The sequence below is a fragment of the Trachypithecus francoisi genome, unplaced genomic scaffold (genome assembly GCF_009764315.1).
Source record: "Trachypithecus francoisi isolate TF-2019V2 unplaced genomic scaffold, Tfra_2.0 Lachesis_group1, whole genome shotgun sequence".
NCBI lineage: Eukaryota > Metazoa > Chordata > Mammalia > Primates > Cercopithecidae > Trachypithecus > Trachypithecus francoisi.
Window position 1 is genome coordinate 91,982,609 of NW_022681454.1, and position 22,230 is coordinate 92,004,838.

A 22,230-nucleotide genomic window follows, 5' to 3' on the forward strand; every position below is an offset into this window, starting at 1 on the left:
TTCAGAACAATTTATACTTCATAAAGAGCATATATAAAGGGAGATTTTTGAATCTAACATATGCTACAAGAAAGAACAATATATAATTGATCTGGTAAGGAAAAAAAGAAAATTTACACCTATGAATTATCTCTTTTATTTCATTGTTCTGTTATAATTTCTTAGATCAAACCTTGGAAATGCTCACTGCAACCCAAAACTTATTTTGTGTCTAATCTTTTATTTATGTTACCATAAGAATTGACTGAAACCAATAGTATGTTAATTACAAAGACTTCATTGGATTAAAAGGTTTCAAATGAACACTATTAAGCACAAACTTCTCTAGTAAAGACTACCTTAAAACGAAAATTTATATTGATCACTTTTATCCTAATTCCATTTAGAATAGATAAAATTTGTTTAGATAAAATTCATTTAGATAAAGAGCACTGGGTTTCTCATCTCATCCTGATTCAGACTGTATTAAGCAACAGAATTTTTCATCTACTCCTTACCAAGAGAAACATACAAGTTAACATCAATAATTCTAATAAATTATTAGAAAAACTCCTTATATATCCTCTTGCTCTACTTGCCTCAGTTAAAAGCCATATTTTTCATTGCTAATTATGTGTGTGTGTGTGTGTGTGTGTGTGTGTGTGTGTGCATCTGTATGTGTGTGTATGTGCGTGTATATAACTCTTACATGGCAAATACCTTCCTAGATACTCAAAGTAATAGGTAATTGAAATCCATTAATTAATAATAAACTATAATAGCAACTTACTTTGTGACCTTTTTAAATGTTTTGACCACACCTATATGTTTCTAAAATGTTCAACATTATAAATTATAAACTTGTTATTAATAACCATATGTAAGTCAATTGCTTCATTTAGAATTGTTAGGCCCTAATGTATATAATTTAAAGCACAGAAAGCAACTACAAATGAATAGATCATTTTAACAAAAATATGTTGCTTTCTTCGCTAAGCATTAAGCCAATATATTACAGTAACAGAATCCCTAACATTTACAGATAACAACTCAGTAGATTTGTGTTTTGTTACTGTATTAAAGTATCTCTAATTATTCCACCTCTTATCTTATAGGAAATAAACGATGTGGACGTACAGGAACTTGTAAGAAGGTCAATTGGAAGGTTAACGATTATTCGGCAGACATTTCCAGTTCCCCAGAATATAAGTCAGCGGTGTTTCCGTGGCAACCATCGAATATCTTCAACATTGTGTGATCCAAAGGATCCATTTGCTCAGAATATGGAGGTATCTTATAAATGACAGGATATTTCTTCCAGGGTGCTTTGTTGGGCAATTGCAAGGAGAGCTTTATGAGTTGCATTGGATTCAGAATTGTATGTGTTATTTCTGAACAATTCTCCTCCACCAGCAATTTCATAAGTCTGATGGGGAGAAACTGCTAAGAATTTGCGTCTTTGTTCCTTTTGATCTCACTATAAAAAAATTTCTACTTGTTTCATAAAAAATATAGTAAGTAAAGATTATTTTCTTCTAAACAAGTAGGTCCATAATATTTCTCATAGGAGAATTTGTAGTTGGAACTACTGATTCCAAACTCCAAATTATTAAACTAATAAATGTGTTTGACTTTCCCGGCATAAGAAGGACATAGATACTTATTCTTTTTTAAAAAGATTGGTCTCCAGTTTGAATAACTCCAACAACAAAAAAAATAAATATGAAAAATGTACTGTAGCATTTTATGGTCACATCCAACTCCGAGAGGATATAGCTGAAACTTTCAGCATCCAGAATGCAACAAAGAATTTGAAAGGTATAAATACAATCTCTGAACAGCAAAACAGAGAACACCAAGTCCCTGTAGCTTACTCATAAGAATGCCCTTTAAATACTTACTTGAAGCTTATTTCTTTTTCTTAAGGAAAAGCTTCTCTGATTTGTTTTCACTTTGCACTGGAGATCTCAATATGTCAATCTGGAGGGGCTATTACACAAAGCAAGCACATAGGACAACAGCACCGAGCCTTAAGGAGCCCTCTCAAGGCAAGAGACAGGAGAAAAAATCAATCAGATAAACTAACTCATATATCCTGTCAGCATAGGACTCTTCCTGCAAAAACAAATCTGTGCCATAAAACAACTCCTAAAGGTATTACTGCAGTATAATGCTAGCATATAAGTTAATATTTAAACAATAACCCTGAGATATCAGCAAATATTAAAGGTATCACCAATTTTAGAAGTCAACAAAACCTAATATATTTTAGAAACCTGTTCTTTAAAATATTTACTATAGGAAACATTTTTATCATTATTATTATTATTATACTTTAAGTTCGAGGGTACATGCGCACAGCGTGCAGGTTTGTTACATATGTATACATGTGCCATGTTGGTGTGCTGCACCCATTAAATCGTCATTTACATTAGGTATATCTCCTAATGCTATCCCTCCCCACTCTCCCCTCCCCACAATAGGCCCCAGTATGTGATGTTCCCCTTCCTGTGTTCAAGTGATCTCATTGTTCAATTCCCACCTATGAGTGAGAACATACAGTGTTTGATTTTCTGTTCTTGCGATAGTTTGCTGAGGATGATGGTTTCCAGCTGCATCCATGTCCCTACAAAGGACATTAACTCATCCTTTTTTATGGCTGCATAGTATTCCATGGTGTATATGTGCCACATTTTCTTAATCCAGTCCGTCACTGATGGACATTTGGGTTGATTCTAAGTCTTTGATATTGTGAATAGTGCCGCAATAAACATATGTGTGCATGTGTCTTTATAGTAGCATGAATTATAATCCTTTGGGTATATACCCAGTAATGGGATGGCTGGGTCAAATGGTATTTCTAGTTCTAGATTCTTGAGGAATCGCCACACTGTCTTCCACAATGGCTGAACTAGTTTACAGTCCCACCAACAGTGTGAAAGTGTTCCTATTTCTCCACATCCTCTCCAGCACTTGTTGTTTCCTGATTTTTTAACGATTGCCATTCTAAGTGGTGTGAGATGGTATCTCATTGTGGTTTTGATTTGCATTTCTCTGATGGTGAGTGATGATGAGCATTTTTTCATGTTTCTGTTGGTTGTATGAATATCTTCTTCTGAGAAGTGTCTGTTCATATCCTTTGCCCACTTTCTGATGGGGTTGTTTGTTTTTTTCTTGTAAATTTGTTTGAGTTCTTTGTAGGTTCTGGATGTTAGCCCTTTGTCAGATGAGTAGATTGCGTTTTAGTACTTCAGGATTTTCCGTTTTAACAGTTTGGAAATATAAGCCTGAGAAAATTAGTTACTCTCTAATAATACTAGATAAATAAGGTGATTTTGCAAAACTACTCTGAAAAATAACGCCACAACCTCCCTATCCTTAGTCACCTTTGAATTTTTAAAAAAGGACTTGCCGTTTATCCAAACATTTCTTCCAATTATTATCATTATAGTGCACAGATTGGCTCCAGGATCATTGCCCTGTAATTTTCTGTTCCCTACTACATTTTAAGCTCCTTTAGAATAGCTTCTTTCCGTGACCAGGTACAGTGGCTACACCTGCAATCCCAGCAATCTGGGAGGCCAAGGTGGAGAATCATTTGAACCCAGAAGTTTGAGACCAGCCTGGGCAGCATGGCAAAACCCATCTCTGTAAAAAAAAAAAAAAAATTAAAAAATTAAAAATAAATAAATACATTAGCCAGGTATGGTGGTACCCACCTGTAGTCCTAGCTACTCAGGAGGCTGAGGTGGGAGAATCACCTGAGTCCTAGAGATAGAGGCTGCAGTGAGCCAAGATTGTGCTACTGCATTCCAGCCTGGGTTTCAAAGTGAGTCCCGATCTCAAAATAAATATGTCCCTTCAAGAACCCAGCATCATAAATACCCATAACGTGCTTCTCTACCATTTCCTCCATCATAATTACCACAGTGCTTTGGATCTGTGTGGATATATATGTTTGAATGTAATTAAGGAGAGGGCAATAGTCAAAATAAATCCTCTGAAGCCTTAACGACATCACTTTAAATTTCAGTTCCACCCTTATCTATATGTGTATTATTTCATTCTCACACTGCCGTGAAGTACAGGGAAGAGGTTTAATTGGCTCACAGTCCTCGGGGCAGGGAAGCCTCAGGAAACTTACATTCATGGCAAAAGGGGAAGCAAACACATCCTTCCTCACATGGCAGCAGGAAAGAGAAGGGCTGAGCAAAAGGGGGAAAAGAAGCTTATAAAACCATCAGATCTCGGGAAAACTCACTACTTTCATGACAATAGCAAGCAGATAATCGTCCCCATGATTCAATTACCTCCCACCAGGTCCCTCTTATGATACGTCGCAATTATGGGAACTACACTTCAAGATGAGATTTGGATGGGGACACAGTCAAACCATATCAATATGCTTATAATGTCCCATGTTTGCATTTTAACTGGTCATGGATATAATTGATGTGAAAATGATAGAATTCTAAATAGAAAAAAAAGAAATAATTTTTGATTTAGAAAATCATAAAATATTAAAATTTGTTTTTGTCAAAAGAAGTATCAGGAAATGAAATACAAACTTAAGAAAAATTATTGACTGTATCATTTAGGGACAGCAGAAATTATTTTATAGCATATTTGCCTAACAACATAATCTTTCCATTTCAGTTGATGAGGACTTTAATATCTGTGAACTAATACTTTATTTATGTCTATATTCCTAATCTTACCTGAAACAACAAAGCTGTATGGGGAAGCACCAACTTCCTCCTGACTCATACCTTCATCTTGGTCCTGTCAAACCCACAGATGGAAGAAAACAAGAAAACTACTTTTGCTTTGAAGATTTGTTACATGTTAGCACCCCACTTATGTGTGATAGAATTTGATCTCTGGACTGTTACCGATTTTAATATACATAGACAGAGAAGTAAAATTTAGAAAAAAGCAGAAAATACATTTCACAAACTTTTTAATTAGCACCCGAAGGCTGAAACCCAGGATTAGCGGAAGTTGCAAGATAAATATAAAAGAACACCTTTTAGCTAGAAAATGATATTTTTAGCAACATATGTAACAAGCAGGAAGTGATCCATTTACTGCTTGATGGAACTAATATTAGTTGGGCTGCTAATGGAGAGAAAACAGAAACATTCCAACACTTTTGCTCCTGCTTTCTCCATCTAAGAAAAATTGTCTTCAAATTAAGAAGGTTAGAGTAAAATTCATTAAAAGAAAGTAATCCACTGGTTTAGAAGGAGCAGGGCCACTGCTTTGAATTAGCTTGCCAAATAATTGCTCAGAGTAGCCAATCAGCCAGCAGGAATGATCAAAATATGATAGCTCAAAAATACTGGAGAAACACTTAAGAAGAGGACCAAGGTACAGGAGATTGGTGTATTGTCCCAATTGTTGAAAGGAAGGAAAAAAGATTCTCATGGAGTTTAGCATATTAAATGTTACTATTTAGATAAACTGTAGAATATATTACTAAATCAACGGTTTGGAATACTTCAGATAAGACAGCAGGGCTCCCAGTACCATCGGTGTGTGATGGTCCCTTCCCGAGTCCAAGTGATCTCATTGTTCAGTTCCTACCTATGAGTGAGAACATGCGGTGTTTGGTTTTCTGTTTTTGCGATAGTTTGCTGAGAATGATAGTTTCCAGCTGCATCCACGTCCCTACAAAGGACACAAACTCATCCTTTTTGATGGCTGCATAATATTCCATGGTATATATGTGCCACATTTTCTTAATCCAGTCTATCACTGATGGACCTGATGTAAATGATGAATTGATGGGTGCTGACGAGTTGATGGGTGCAGCACACCAACATGGCACAAGTATACATATGTAACAAACCTGCACGTTGTGCACATGTACCCTAGAACTTAAAAGTATAATAATAAAAAAAAAAAGACAACAGGGCTTCCTTAAAAACAAGCACTGCCAAACTAAGCCCTTATTTATAGTTTTGTTTGTTTGTTTGTTTTTTAGATTGGGAGAATGTCATAAAGCTATGTGTTGCATATTGATTTTTACTTGGTGTTTGACATATTTTTGCCTGAAATCCTTAGGAAAGATATTGAAAAGTCTTGATAGAATGATGACATTCAAACATTTTCACCGACAGGCTCCTAAAGGCAGAAGATAGTGAACACTCTGGCCTGAGATAGAAAGCAAAATAAAGCTCAAAAATATTTATGTCTCATTATTACCTTCAAAAGTTATAACATTTGTGTATATATAATTAAAAGTAATACTCCAAATGATTTGCCAATTAAATTATTTAGTTTTTTTCTCCAAATCTTCAAAATTAATATCTAAATCAATCAATCAAATCTTCAAGCAATATTGATATGACTAGAATATGCCTTAGATGTATTCTGTGGCTTCGAGCACTTCCTGATATCCACAACCTACCACCAGGGTTCCTTTGTCCTGAGTTTGAGGATTGTAGAACCAGATGAATATTCAAACTGCACTGATAAATATTCTATTCCTGAAATGCAAGGAACTGTCTATGGTCATTCACAAGATTCTATTCTTGGACCTAATATTTTTTAAATGTCTATCACTGCATGAATGAAAATGAATAAAACATTCCTATCAAATTTGTAAATGGCATAAAGCTAGAAGAGAAAGTTTATGTTTTACTAGATAATCAAGTTCCAAATTGTTAGTGTTGACTGAATAATAAGCCTAAATTTGAAAGAGCCCAGATAAAGTATAAGTTCAAAATCAATTACAGGGAGCCTAGATGGAAGAATCCTGGTTTGACAGTTGTTCAGATTCCTTAAGTTGAAGGTAAATTCGGTGTGTGTATTGCACAAATCATATTTGCGATAACTATTTAAATATAATTGTGGTCTCTATGTCAGAAGAATTTTGCTAAGATAAAGAGATCTAATGTCTTACACTATTCTCTCCTAGTCAGATCACATCTGTAATAATGTGTCAATTCTGGATACTAAATTTTTAACAGAAACGTTGAAACTCAAGAGAAAGAGAAAGAGAACTAAGATGATCAGCCTAGAAACTGTACAAAGTGATGAAAACTAAAAGAAAGATATTTCAAAGCAAGCCATAGATGGTGTCAAATATTGAAAGCTTGTCATGTAGAGGAGGTGAGTGTGGAGGTTTGGTGATGTCAAAGGACAAATGTAGTGCCAGTAAGGTAGGGAGGAATGATTGCTTATATGTGACATACTGGAGTCTATGATTTTAGAGGTGGTGTATATTTCTGTCCAGTAAATGGTCATTTGTGTTGGTCGAGGCCTAAGTAGAAGTGAAGATCGTCTGTATAGGAATTGAAGTGACCTTTTAAAATGCTGAGAGATAGTTTGGTATTATTGTGAAGGAGGAGTCAAAGGCCTTGCAAATAAAAAAAATGACCCAAATCTCAGTTAATGATGACAGAAAAAAGCATAGGAAAGAATGTGAAGCTCGAAGAATGAGCACTGGCCTGCAGTCAAAAAGTGTCGTATTAGGAGGGTAATGAAAAGCTCGGAAGATATTACCACCACTTGTTGATCCTGTAGTTTGGAATGTGGACAAATGAGGAGACATAGTCATTTACTGAAAACACCTGTCACGTAACAGGTACAAAGTACTCACTTTTAAGACGAGCATAGATGCTCGAAATACATGCCTCAGGGTCTGCAAAAGAGAATGTGCCTCAGCAGTGTCAGGTTTGGATAGAACCCAGGTTACCGGAATTTTCATGTCTCAAATTCCGTCAAACACGCCTACCTTTAAAATTGACTTTCTTTTTTTCTCCTCTCTCCATCCTTTGTCTTCTTTTGCTTGACAACTGTTTATCAAAAACCGAATATGTGCTAGGCTTTAGGCTAAGTCTAAGAGAAATAAATCACAGGGAAAAATGGAAGAGAAAAGATATACAATATGAGTCCCCATCTAGGAGGAATTTATTTTTTGTGGAAAAGGTAGATCTTAAAAAAGATTTAGTATTCTGATATGTTTCAAAGACTTATGCACTGTGTGTTCCAGTAGATAAAAAGAGGTGGTCTTTGAACTAAATATTGAGAAATGTTAACTAGTTGGAGAAAGGTGAGGAGATAGTGAGGAATGCTTTCCCAACAATCTTAAATACATGTTCACCAAAGGGAAGAGTAAAATAAAGCTAGAGAAGGAAGAGGAAGTCAGGCAGTAGAACCAGGAGAGGTTAGGAAAGGCAAGACGGTTGTGTATTATTTTGATTTCCCTGGACATGTATCCTTTATGTAATTTATATATTTTCCTGTTGGGTCTTTACTGCCTAATTCCAACCTAGATGTTGATTCATGGACTAGTTTTAGCTGTATAGCAGATTTCAGCCATTCTTTTGTAGTCTATCTACTAATTATTGGGCAAAGTGGGGAGTGGCTGGGATGGGGAGTGAAAATAGTCAGTCCTAACATGTCCTTATGAAAGACAAACTTGCATTGCACGTAATGCATTGAGTGTTCAATGTTTCTTCAAAAAAGGCCTATAAGTATTATATATATAAAATGATACTTCACAAACACAAATGATTGAAGATTTACATGGTATGTAAAAGAAAACTCACAAGGCACCGTTAGGAAGTTCTTATTAAAAACTCTGCATAGCATCAGACTCTAATTGTCTCAATAGCCAGAGCTTAGTATCATCCTGTGATGCGGGTAGACTACTTTAAAAATTTCCTCCATGATTAAATATACCCCGAGGACAATCCATATACTCTTCCGTATGTTTTTAGGAAAAACCGTGATAACAATATCCTTCTAAAAATCTGAAAAACGCAAATGCTTTAAGATGGATTAATTTTCATCACTACATTGATTCCTCATTTTTTAAATTTTATATTGAGTTTTTCCTTCAGAGGAAATATAACATTAAGCAGCTTTTATTCACCTAGGATTCCTTTCAGTATTACATTTTCTGAATAATTTTAATAAAAATAAGCAGCTTCGATGATTAATCGACAGTATAAATAGTATTTCTGGCAAAACTTAATTGTAAGAATGCAGTTAACCTTAGCAAAAAAAAATGGCTATAATTTATTTTTCAATCTATGTAGAAAGAAGCTGATAACATGGTTGCCTTAGAAGAAGCAAGTGTTAATGTAAACACACATTCACAAACAGTTAATAGTTTATGATATTTTTGAAATCAATGAATTGCAATGCATGTGTACACCTGTATAATTTTGTATAGATCCTTGATCACTATAATATTTATAAATGGTCCTATTCTTTCATTATTTCCTTACAGAATCTCCATATACACAAACATACACACAGTTGACTGCTTCCTTTTTATGTACCTATGACACTCATATATGAGATCAAGTTGATATTTTTCCATCTGAATAACTAGAATGCAAAAACTTAACATATTCAGAAAATGTATTATTCAGTTTGCCCTTCCAATCTTAAACCCTTAGATTCTTACCTCCTCAGAGAGAAATAAGGGCCAATGATTTTCTAAGGTCTAACACTAACAGCCTTATCTCTGTCAAAATTTCTTTCTTTCTTTTTTTAATCTTCTCTTTCACACCAAAATAAGCTGAAAAAGCAATTGAGGCATACAATCAGACAAGACTTCATTCTCAATGACAAAATTGCCCAGGAAATGACAAAAGAAACCTTCTGCTTAATAACCCAGTAAACCAGCTATCTATGACATGAACAGAAGCAGTTGAGACAATTATTTTTTTTTCCTTATTCTTGATGACTGGTGTCAATGATTCTAATGATCACTTTCTAATTTCTTTTCAGATTTCCAACCTTTACATATATGACACAGTGCTTCTGCTTGCTAATGCCTTTCATAAGAAGCTGGAAGACCGAAAGTGGCATAGCATGGCAAGTCTGTCATGTATCAGAAAGAACTCTAAGCCATGGCAGGGTGGGCGCTCCATGTTGGAGACCATCAAGAAGGTAACTTCTTAATTTTCATGTAAAAAGGATATGGTAAATAATTATTTGACATATTTTAGAAAAAGGGTTTCCTCTCTAATATTTCTGCCAATTCAAAGCACAAAACAGTGTAATGGTGAAATAAAATATTGAAAAAGGAAAAAGGTGAGAAAGTCATCAACATATAAAAAGGGGAGGCTTCCTTATTTATTTATAAGGGAATTTTATGCGAGTAAAAAAATGTGTGGTTGAGATATACTGACTTGACTGCCACTAGCATTAGAGATACTGAAATTATTTTGATGCCTGTCACAAAGTACAAAAGACTTTTAAAAAACACACACCATCCACTAAAAAAATTAACAATAGACTCAATTAGCACTTTTCCAGTTAGATAATATACATGGTAAGAGATTGAATGTGATGGTCTTTAATTTATCTCATGATAAGGATAGAATTCATAAGCAGATAACATGTTGCAGCATTTGTGAGCTATTTGGGGTAACTGATTGCATTATTCTTCTTCACTGTCAATGTGTTGCTTATCCCGGCTGTGAATCTGTTTGGCTTAGCTACCTGTTCCATTCCCAGAAGGCAGTTTATGTTGTTTAGCTCCTCTCAGTGGTATAAGCACTCTGCAGTTTATTAGACTCTTTGTCATGTCATCCTTCCTGACATTTTCCATTTGTCTTGCACAGCCTCTTGGATTTAAAATGAAATGATTAATAAAACAAACAAATTCTCCCATACCCTTTACACAAAGGAGACAGACATTTGGAAGCTTATATTTTTTATTTTATCCATCCTTTTTCTTTCTGCATTTATTTTCCTTTCTTCTCTGAAAACCAAAGAAAAATAGCTAGTCAAATGAAATATAAATGACCTTAAAAAGTCAGAGTAAAATATAAAAAATTAATACTAGAAGTAAGCTAGGAGTACAAAAACTAGAAGCAGAGGAAATAAATATTTTAAATAGAGAAGAGCCTGAATCTTTCTCTTGGTACTTGTATCAGTCCCTTTTCTGCTGTTCTAACTGCTTACCACAAATTGGGAAATGTATTAAAAAACAGAAGTTTTTTCCTCATGGTTCTCAAGGCTGGGAAGTCTAAGACCGTGGCACCCACATCTGGAGAGGGTCATCTCATGGCAGAAGGGCATCACATGGTGAGCAGCTGCACAAGATAGAGCGAAAAAGGGGGCCAAGACTTCCTGGATAACTAATCCACTCCCATGATTGGACATTAATCTATTCATGAGGTGGCATCCTCATAACCTAATCACCTCAATGTCCCCATCCTTAATACCATTACAATAGCAAATAAGTTTCAATGTGAGTTTAGGAGGGGACACTAAAATCATAGTACTCCATCCCTGGACCCCCAAAACTCATGTCCTTCTTACATATAAAATATATTCATTCTATCCCTATAGTTCCAAAAGTTTTAACTTGTTTCAGCATTAACTCAAAAGTCCAAATTTCAAAGTCTCATTTAAATCAGATATGGGTGAGACTCACATGATTCATCATGACGCAAATTTCTTCCAGCTGTGAAACTATGAATTCAAAACTGATTATCTACTTCCAAAATGCAGTGGTGGGAGAGTCATAGGATAGACATTTCTATTCCAAAACAGAGAAATAGGCAAGAAAAGAACGATAACTGGTCCTAAGTAAGTCTAAAACCCAACACAAAAAATAACATTAAATCGTAAAGTCGAGAAACAATATCCTTTTATTCCGTGTCCTAATTTCTGGATCCACTAGGACAGGGATTGGGCCTGCAAGGCCTCAGGCAACCCTGTTCCCAGGGCTTTGATGGACTCAGCTTCTGCAGCTCTCACAGGTTGGAGTCACACACTGTTTTAGTCCTACAGTTCTGTGGTCTTAGGGATGGTCCCACTTCCATGGCTCCAGTAGTCATTGCCCTAATGGAAACTCTTTATGGCAAGTCCAACCCCACATTTTTACTCAACATTGTCTTAGTAGGGGCTCTCTGTGGTGGCTTCACTCTGGAGACAAGTCTCTGCCTAGGTCTTCATGCTTTTTGCGACATCCTTGGAAATCTTGGTGCAGGAACGCATAGCCACAGTTCTCACACTCTGTATGCCTGAAGATATAACACCATATTGATGCTGCCACAGCTTACCATTTGCACTCTACAGAGTGACAGCCCAAGCTTCACCTGGGTCCACTTGAGCCATAACTGGGGCAGCTGAAGAATGTTACACTGGAATGTGGGGAGAAGAGTTGCTAGGTGACCCTGGACAGGGAGCCTATGATGAGTGCCTTGGGCATATCCCCTGAAATCATTTTGCCTTCCTAGAGCCTGAGGGCAGCAGCAGCTGCAGAGATTTTTGAAATTCCTTTTAAATTCCTTTTAAATCTTTCTCCTATTGTCCTGATAAATAGCACATCGCTCCTTTGTGGCCATATTAACATCTTTAGCAAACACTACTTGACTGCACCCTTGGCATTCTCTCCTGAGACTCTCGCTTTGTCACCCAGGCTGGAGTGCAGTGGTGTGATCTAGGCTCATTGAAGCCTCCACCTGCTGAGTTCAGGCAATTCTCCTGCCCCAGCCTCCTGAATAGCTGGGAATACAGCCGCGTGCCACCACACCTGGCTAATTTGTTTTGTATTTTCAGTAGAAACAAGATTTCACTATGCTGGCCAGGCTGGTCTCGATCTCCTGACTTCATGATCTGCCTGTCTTGGCCTCACAAAGTGCTGGAATTACAGGTGTGAGCCACCGCACCTAGCCCTGAACATACGTTTTCACTCTTTACATAGCCAGCCTGTAAGTTTTTCAAATGTTTTGTCTGCTTCTCTCTTAAATATAAAATCTATCTTTAAGTCATTTCTTTCTCTCAAATCTTACTACATACAGGTAAAAGTAGCCAGGCAGAAGCCTGAATGCTCTGCCGTTTAGAAATTTCTTCAGCCAGATACTCTAGTTCATTGCCCCTAAGTTCTGCATTCTACAAAGTCCTAGAATATGGCCACAATTCAGCCAGGGTGTTTGTTAGGTTGCAGCAAGGATGGCTTTCAATCCAGTTTCCAATACCCTGTTCCTCATTTTTGTCTGAGACCTCATCAGAATATCCTTTACTCTCCAGATTTTTATGAGTATTCTGGTCACAACAAATTAAACAAACTCTTAAGAAGATTCAGACTTTCTCTACAGCTCTCTCTTCCAAGCCCTCACTAGAATTGCCCTTAAAGCTCTACTCACAGCAGTACAGTTTTTTATTCCTAGTCTGATCCTTCAAATTCTTCAAGCCCCTACCTTTATGCAGTTCCAAAGTCACTTCCACATATTCAAGTATGTATTATAGCAACAGCTCCACTGATTGGTACCAGTTTTCTCTCTTGATTTGTTTCTGCTGCTAGAATATGATAGACTTTGTAATTTATTAAGAACAGAAATGTATTTGGCACACAGTTCTGGAACTGGGACATCCAAGGGCTCAGGGCTGGCATCTGATAAGGGTTATCCTAGGTGAAAGGACACCACTTGGCAAGCAAGTGCATGAGACAGAGACAAAAAGGGGACCAAACTCTTGTGACAATTAACCCACTACTACAATAACAGCATTATTCCATTCACGAAGGCAGAACTCTCATGACCTCAATCATCTCTTAAAGTTTCTACTTCTTAATACCATTACAATGGCAATTACATTTCAAGATGAGTTTTGGTGGGGATTTCAAACCATCGTAATGTTGTGTCTTCTTTGCCAAGGAAAATTTTAATGAGAATTTTGGCTGTTATCAACAAAAGTACTTGAGAATTAAATGTATTGAATATATTGGCAGAGAAAGACTTTTCAACTGAAAAACGAATAAGTCTAATCTAGCTTCAAGGTGTTGCCAAAATCTTCCAGCCTTATCTATGTAGAAAGCTGACAGGTATAAATCCAAGGGAGATTGTTGAACGTGATTCTAATCCTGCCAATTTATTAATTCATGGATGGCTAGGATGCAGGAACCTGAATATATTTATTCTTCTGAAGCTTTCATACAAAGACAAAATAATAGATTAGGAGGTTGCTTAGGAAACACTTATTTAGTGAGAGGATCAGGAGGAAGGACAGAGAGACACCGTAATATATCAATATTTCTCATGCAGAAATTTAATATATAAGATACTGCTATTAGAAAATGTATAACCCAAACACTTATTTAATACAATAATTATGACATTTTATTTTGTGGGACTATGTGTACATTTGTCCCTCTCAGCTTCTGCCCCAGTGTCACGTTTTAAAGAAATATATCCATTCTTTGTGTCAAGAAACTCGGTTTGAATAATATACATGATTACAAGTGTTCAACTTTATATTTTTGTCTCATATTTCAAACTGACCTTAAAATGGATTTTTTTTAATGGTATTACTTTCTACATCATATGTGTGGTTTTGGTCACCTCCTTAGATGTCAGTGCTGATGATACTCCACACATCAAGTGAGAAAGAAAGTTCATTATTCACATAGAGACTCCCAGGAAGAGCAGAATGGCCCCAACCAGATTCGGGCTGGTTTGGGCAAAACAGAGGGAGTTGCCTGGGCCTTTTTGGTGACTAGAGGTTAGGGCTGGGAAAAGGTTTCCACTCATGTGGGCTGGAGATTTGAGAAGGTCAAGTTTCCCATAGGTATCAAATAAGTAGGTGCAGGATGGCCTGTCTTAATAAGACTGTACAGATGTGGGGTCAAAGAAAGGGAGGGCAAGGCTTAAAAAGAAGTCAGTAGCCAGCAACACAAATGAGGTCAGGTTCCTTATTGCAATGGAAATAATCTAGTGATAAAATTTTTAATTACATTAAAGTAAATACAAAATGCCTATATTAAGGGCATGCTACATACACATTACAAATCTGTGTGCTGCTGCACAAATTACAAGCAAGAAGAGAACAAGTTCCTATCCCTAATTTATGTTCTTATTATGGGGAATGAAACAAAAGAATTAAAAATAATGTCATTGACATAGTAGTGTAAATGTCTACTAATGGGCAAGGTTGCTGTTTCTCAGGTACTCTTGTGTACCTGAGCTTTATAATTTATAGTTTGAATTGGTAGAATAAGTGCCTCCTCATTTTTATTCTTTTTTAAAAATTAGTGGTTAATGCTTGCATGTTCATTTCTGCCAAATATTATCAGCAGCCCTGTGCCATTGTTATTTACATGGATGTTGTATAATATTTTTGAAGAAATTATAGTTTCAAAAATATTGAGTCTTTCCATCTATAACATGGCATCTATCCATATAGTCAGCTTTTTGTAACCCTGATTAAAGATTTATAGTGTTCTTCACACATATTTTCATTGCATTTGTTTCTAAAATTTTATAGGATGTGTGTGTGTGCATGCGTGTGTGTGTGTGCATGTGCGTGTGTGTGTGCATGCTATCATAAATGAGATATGTTCCATTAGATTTTCAAACTAGTTATTGTAGTTGTTAAAGGAAGATATTGATGTTTCATATATTTTATGACTGACCTGATCAACTTTCCAAGTTTATTTACTGGTTCTCTTGTATTTTTTAAATACAGATTGATATCGTTGTCAAATAAAATTAATCACTCCAATTCTAATACTGTATGTATTGACATAGACTTAAAAAGCAGCATGCAACAAGTATACTCTTAAACACATCAGGGGCATTATCTAAACAGAGGATTTTTAAAAATTTTGTAAAGAAAGTATTCTTCTATTTTTGTTTTACTATATTATGCACTTAAGTTCTTTTACATTTTTATTAGTAACTTATGCAGTTATAGAGTAGCAAGTCACAATAAAGTTAATCTAACCTTTTTACTCCATGTTTAGGTATAGAAAATTAAATGATGTACTAAGTGTTGCGTAGCTAACTAGCTTTAAATACCAGGTTTTTTGGTTTCTAATTTGGTGTCTGTATACCGTGCCATTTACCATTTTTGTTGTTCATGGCAATCATTTTCGTTCACTCTTGTCAAAGTCACTCGGCTAAACATGCACACCAAGAAATTACAGGAATAAACACCCTCGGTTAATATTAAATAAACCAGATTTAAGTTTTAATATGGCTTGTTTTTTAATTTTTAGTTTATTATGAGAAGCTATATTGTTGTAGCCTCTCATGAATTTATACTGTATTTATATATTGGGAAAGAGTTTTCATGTTGTATAATTAAATTTGTTAGTGTTATATAACCTAGAGCAAACTTTCAAACTTTTTAAACTGTATAAATACAATCAATAAATTTCAGCTGCTAAGGAAAAGAGTAGGAGAGGATTTCCACAGACTCCCACCACAATCAGTTCTTAGAACTACAATTTGAAAACCACTCCCCTGGGATATTTAGAAATCAATTTACCCAGTGTGGATCTACCTTCTTGGATAGTGCCATGTCATTGCAACACGAATAGCCTGTTTTTTATTTACAGAAGTCTACTATATTTAAATAGAAATCATTTTTCATTCTTTTCTTAGTGCTAATATTTTTAATACTGAAACAGTTTCCAAGAGGGCACTTCATTCATGTATTCATCACTCTTTTAACAGGTATTTATCGAATGTCTATACTGTAGAATGTTCTGTGCAAATTCTTTTATGGGTTTACCACCCCCCCCCCCCCCCCAAAAAAGAGGAAATTTAGAGACCAGTAGTGAATATTGACTGACTATACAAAGAGCTACACTCTAAGGTCGGAAACAACAAAAGGACCCAAATGTGGTAAATATAGGATACGGCAGAATCTTAGAGAAGAGTGTGATGTGCTGTGGTGACACACTGAGATAGTTGCTTCACAGCCAAGAAAGACATCTGAGCCTCTGTTCAGGAATTGCCATGAACAGAAATTGCTACACCCTCTTTCTAGGGGCAGCATGGATCCAATGAACAGTCATTACAAAACTAGAAATGTCTAAGTTCCTTTCTTCAAGGGACAAGTCTGAAGGGTTATCTATAGACTGGTCCATTGGATGACTTAAACTGGTATTGTATTTGCATCAGGCTTTCATTTCTTTCTCTGTCTAGTCCCTCTTCCCTCACTCCATTGCAAGTGCTCTCTCAATAGCACTTCAAATAAACCTCCTGCATACAAGCAAATCTCCATCTCAGACCTGTTTCCTTGAGAACACAACTTAGAAAATAGATTAGAAAGATTTGCATGGAACTGATAGCATCTTAATGGAAATTTGAAAACTAGCAGGCTTAGGATATATAAAGCTATGGAAGGAGGATATTTCAGGTGGTAGAATGCTGTAGCTGACATATCTATTAGAATAAATCATTTGTACAGTGACAAAAGTTGATGAATTTACCAGAGTGCAGAGAACACATAAAATTGTTTTGACTGGAAAGTGATTTAGGAAAAAAATTATTTTGTGGGTAAATGTAAGACACTAAATAATTTTTGGATAAAATCAGACCTGAATGTTAGAAAGAACACCTTTACCTCTTTCAAGTTTTTTAAAAACTAAGAAAAATCTTAGATTCAAAGTTATGTGATTGCATATAAAATCACTGACCATTTTCTGTGTATTCTATATTGGTAAGTGAACTAAAATTTAATAGATCCTTAAATCAAATTCTTTTGCATTGTCTTAATTGATCAATTTCTGTTAAAAGTTTTGTAATTGTTTTTAATATGGAATGTGGGAAAATAGAAAATATCAGTTTATGCAATATTTCAAATATTTAAGTACCAGTACATTTTCTCATATTGATATATGTTGAGCCCAGCATATATCAATATGATATCTGATAGTTATCTTGATATATGTTGATACCTCAAAGAGTATTTTTTGAACTGATAAAAATACTGAAAGTATACCAATTCTTACATAGTAATTTATTCATTCAACAAATATTTATTGAATACTACCATATGTTATACTACAAGATCAGAGAATAAGGAAGGAAAATAGAAATATCAAAAACAATTACAAGCATGATTTGTTCTACAAAAGGGTAAATACCAACTGTTATAGAAATATGTCATGGGAGGGCCTATGTAGGCCTGAGAGTGATAGATAAGTGGAAATGTTTAGGCTAAGAAAGGAAAATTAAGAGTATTCCAGGAAAGGAGAAGGAAGAATGTTTCACACAAATGAAATAGAATGTTTCCAGGCTTGTAGGAAAGAGAGCTTAACACACCGAAGCATCTGAAATAAGCCCAAGGCAGCCAGAATAGAGACAGAACAGAGACATGGTTTCTAATTAGCTAAAAGGGGGAAAGACCACCAAGGGTTTGATAAATGATGTTGAAATTTCCAAACGTTATTCCTTTATTCAAGGAATAACGTGACACTGAAGGTTTTTTTTTTTTTTTTAGATGGAGTCTCGCTCTGTCATCCAGGCTGGAATGCAGTGGCGTGATCTCAGCTCACTGTAACCTCTGCCTCCTGGGTTCAAGTGATTCTCCTGCCTCAGCCTCTTGAGTAGTGGGATTACAGGCACGCACCACCACACCCAGCGAGTTTTCGTATTTTTGGTAGAGACAGGGTTTCACCATGTTGGGCAGAGTGGTCTCAAACTCCTGACCTCAGGTGATCCACCTGTCTCAGCCTTCCGAAGTGCTGTAATTACAGGTGTAAGCCACCACATCCAGCTGACACTGAAGTATTTTAAACGGGGTGGTGATAAAATCAGATTATCCCATGCCTGCCAAGTAGAGAATTCTGCAACTGCAGTTGAACCAGACTGACTGCATGACAGAACACCAATGAAGAGGCTAATCCTCTTACTTAGAGAAGACCCAGTTAGGGTATGGGCCATGGGATGGATAGAAGTAGATATCCTTGAGGATATTTACAGGATTGAAATAAGGTTTGGTGATTTAACATAAGTATGTGAGGAAGATAAAGATTAAAATAATAATTCCTAGGTTAATGGTTGGGACAAAATGAGCTCTAGTAAGTTGTCATGTTTGGTTTTGTGGGATTTTAAAAAGTCTGCATACTTAAAGAAATGGAGACATTACTCTTTGTGTAAAGCATTATGTATCATTTAGAATTTAGAAATCCGAAGGAAAGAGAGAGAATTTAGGAAAACATAATCTGGTTTACCACAAACAATATTGTCTTGAAATATAAGGTAGCCTTTTTACAAAAATGTGTGCAAATAAACTTTTTGTCATAGGGGATTTAAAAACTGCCATCCATGCTCTTGGAATAGACCGCGTGTCGATTTACCAAGATACACTCCAGCTTCAGGTCATTTTAATCATAAAGTAGGTAAAGTGGAATCGATTTAATTTAATTCAATTCAACATGCACTCTGAGCAATTCACTATGATATAATATGTTATATTGAACACACAGTTTACATAGTCCAAAGGAAAAAAATATGAGACACAAGATGAAGGTTTCAGTTTGGGTTCCGCAGTTAACTGGTTGACTAGGCCTAAGGCTCCCCTAAGATGGAGACAGCATGATCACAATGCTTGTAACTTCCTGTTTACTTCTCAGCTAGCTGTGAGTTTCTACTATGAATGACTATTTGAGTGTATGTGTATATATGCAAATATATGTATATATACACACACATAATGTTACATGGCAACTCAAATTTTCCTAGATATTTCACATAAATTAGGTTCTTTGTATTTGGCTTTTTTTTTTTTTCATCTTGTATCTTAATTTCTGTTTATCCATAAAAATATTTCTTTTTGGGTAGAAGATGTGGCATTTTTCTTGTTAGGAGTTTTTCTCTCTGAACCTGATGCTGATGAAACATGAAGGCATCAGGGCTCCCTACTGAGTCTGGCACCTCCCAGAGTGTTCACTGCCTTGCTGGGCCCATGCTTATATTAACAGATTATCCTTGGTTCCCACACACATCTGCAGGTTACAAGGAACTTAGGAATAAGTATAAGGAAATTAGGCAAGTATGATAAATATTTGATGTCCCACGTGATCCTCCAAAAGTAATTCTTAAGTTCCTTTGTCATTTCCAGTGTAGGAAAAGATCCTTCTTCATCATAAACAGAATGACATAAAGTCTCAGTAATTTTTTTTTTTTTTTTTTTTTTACCTTTTCCCCAACCTTTCCTAGCCATAGGGGAATAATACATTTTGCCTTTTAGAAACTCATTGTCCGGTGGTAAATTATTCCCAACCTCTGATTCTCCTCTTTTAATTTTTCTACTCTTTGCCCTCGATATTTGATGTCTGCTGGTATTTATATATCAAGTGGATGGATGAAATTAAAACAAATTTTATTTCATATTTTTAAAAAGGTTTACTCTGGCAGCAATTTTTACTGCCAATTTAAAGGACATTTAGAAATTATTTGTATGTGTTATTCATACTACCAATGTCCCATTAGCTTATATTGTTGAAAATCTGCTGCATCACCAAGAGATAAAAAAATGCAACCATGCATGCACAAAAATAATGACCATTCATTACCCCTTGACCAGCACACATTTTCACCAAGGCTCTGTTTTCAAGGTTAATTTGAGGATAGATAGAAAAAAGCTTTAAAGCACTGGAATTTTCTATGGCAATCAAAAATCAGAGAGGTTAGGTCTGGGTGATATAACAATAGGTTTTAGTTAAAAGGTTTACTTGCTTGAAATACTGACCTCTCCGTCATCCCTGACATCTTCATGAGGGAAGGTTTCATTGATTTTACATGCCAACAGCTCATTAGGAATATAGCATAAGGAAAATAAATTACAAAGTCAAAAAGTTGAGCAAGGTAAGTAAATGCTGTAGCAAACTCAATGCAAGTTCCCCGATTTATTGTTTTCTGTACCTTTTTCAAGTAACTAAGTCATTCAGTGGAAGATAAAGTAAAGGATAGAGGCATGACCTGGAGTGGCCATGTGGGTATTGATTGAGAATAATAACACAACACCAGATTAGTCTAGTGCTCAAATGTGTAAACATTTTAGAGTTATGGTAGTTTTCATGTAGCAATCATGTTGATATATGATATATTTTTCCTAGAAATAAGCTACTAAAACAGAAATTTAAGATTCTGATATAATTAGAAGATATTATTCGGGTAGATGTGTGGTTATGGACAAGAAAAACCTTTATAAAATATTCTGAATACAAGTAGAACTTTTTGTAATAATATAAGCTATACTTGTCAATCAAATTCCTACAGTATTTGTCATTTGGAGATACTAATGATAATAAGATGCACTGCACTTCAGTCTTTAAAATATAATTGGATATTTTGAGATATTAATAGTGAGCGCAGACTGGAATAGAATCTGGCAAAAATCAGATACATTGCCCTTATCAAAAATACAGGCAAGCAAAGGGCGCAAAGCAGAAAAAGTAGGAGACATTCTGCATGGTTCCCCAGGTTCTTTCTTCCCACACTGGAAATGCTGATTCTGTCTCCAAGGAGGGTTTCATAGGTTTACTTCTCACCACAGGGAGGATTTACATTATGAAACATTTCCATTTTTACCCTAAAAAATATAAAGCTTCAGGACATTTTCTGAGGAGCCACAAACCATTAATCCACAGATCTTGGGTTTATTTACTACAGTATTTCTTTAGCCTGGGATATCCTGCTAAGGGATTTCCCACCTAGTAAATATTACCAGTCTATTTACCTGGAGTTCCAGTGGTCAGGGAAATTAGACCCAACCTTCACCCTCAGTTGCTGCCCTGTCCACACACCAGGGAAAGGAATGAATACATTCTAGACCAGCTGCTTTAACTTTTTCCTCCCCAAACTAACCAATGAAATGTAACTGAGTTGACATTTGCAAAAATATTTTCCAAAGCCATCTAAATATTTAAGCATATAATGATTTTTGGCAAACCCAGTGAATTTTAACTAAAAAACAAGATTATGCCAACAATTTCTATATGAACTAAAAAACCTTCAGAAATAAAGAATTAAGTCACAGTAGAAGTAATGATGATAATAATAATAGTATTTAAGCTCTCACCACATGTCAAGAACTTTTCAGTATTCTGTACATGAATTATAAGAGTCAGAATAATCTTCTAATGTAGGCACTATTATTTTCCCATTTAACAGATCTAGTGATTGAGGCACAAATGAAATGGCTTAGTCTGGTTTACACAGCTAGTAGATCCTGAAGCCATTCGTGAAACCCAGGAAGTGTGACCTATCTTCTTGACTGCTAAATCGTATATGAAAAGAGTATTGACATATCAAATCCACTAGGATTTTTATTAATAAAACTAGATAATAGTTTGGCTGATTAGGGAATAATAGTGAAGAATTAATTTTGTTGATTATTACTGTTATAAAAATACAATAGATTAAATATTAAAATTAGTGATTCAAGTAGGAAAACATCAATCAAAAATAGTTTATTGAATTCATCATGAACTTTGCATCAGGTGATTGGGCTACAAGGCACAGATGGAGTAGAAGGAAA

General features: G+C 35.5%; 1 protein-coding gene across 1 annotated transcript in view; it reads left to right on the plus strand.

The window, feature by feature from the left end:
- GRID2 (glutamate ionotropic receptor delta type subunit 2) overlaps nucleotides 1-22,230 on the plus strand; it is a 1,540,711-nt gene that overhangs the window by 960,738 nt on the left and 557,743 nt on the right. Inside the window, exons 6-7 of the mRNA XM_033214833.1 lie at nucleotides 1,095-1,268; nucleotides 9,730-9,891. Of these exons, the coding sequence (XP_033070724.1) occupies nucleotides 1,095-1,268; nucleotides 9,730-9,891 (336 nt within the window). The remainder of the gene's footprint in view (nucleotides 1-1,094; nucleotides 1,269-9,729; nucleotides 9,892-22,230) is intronic.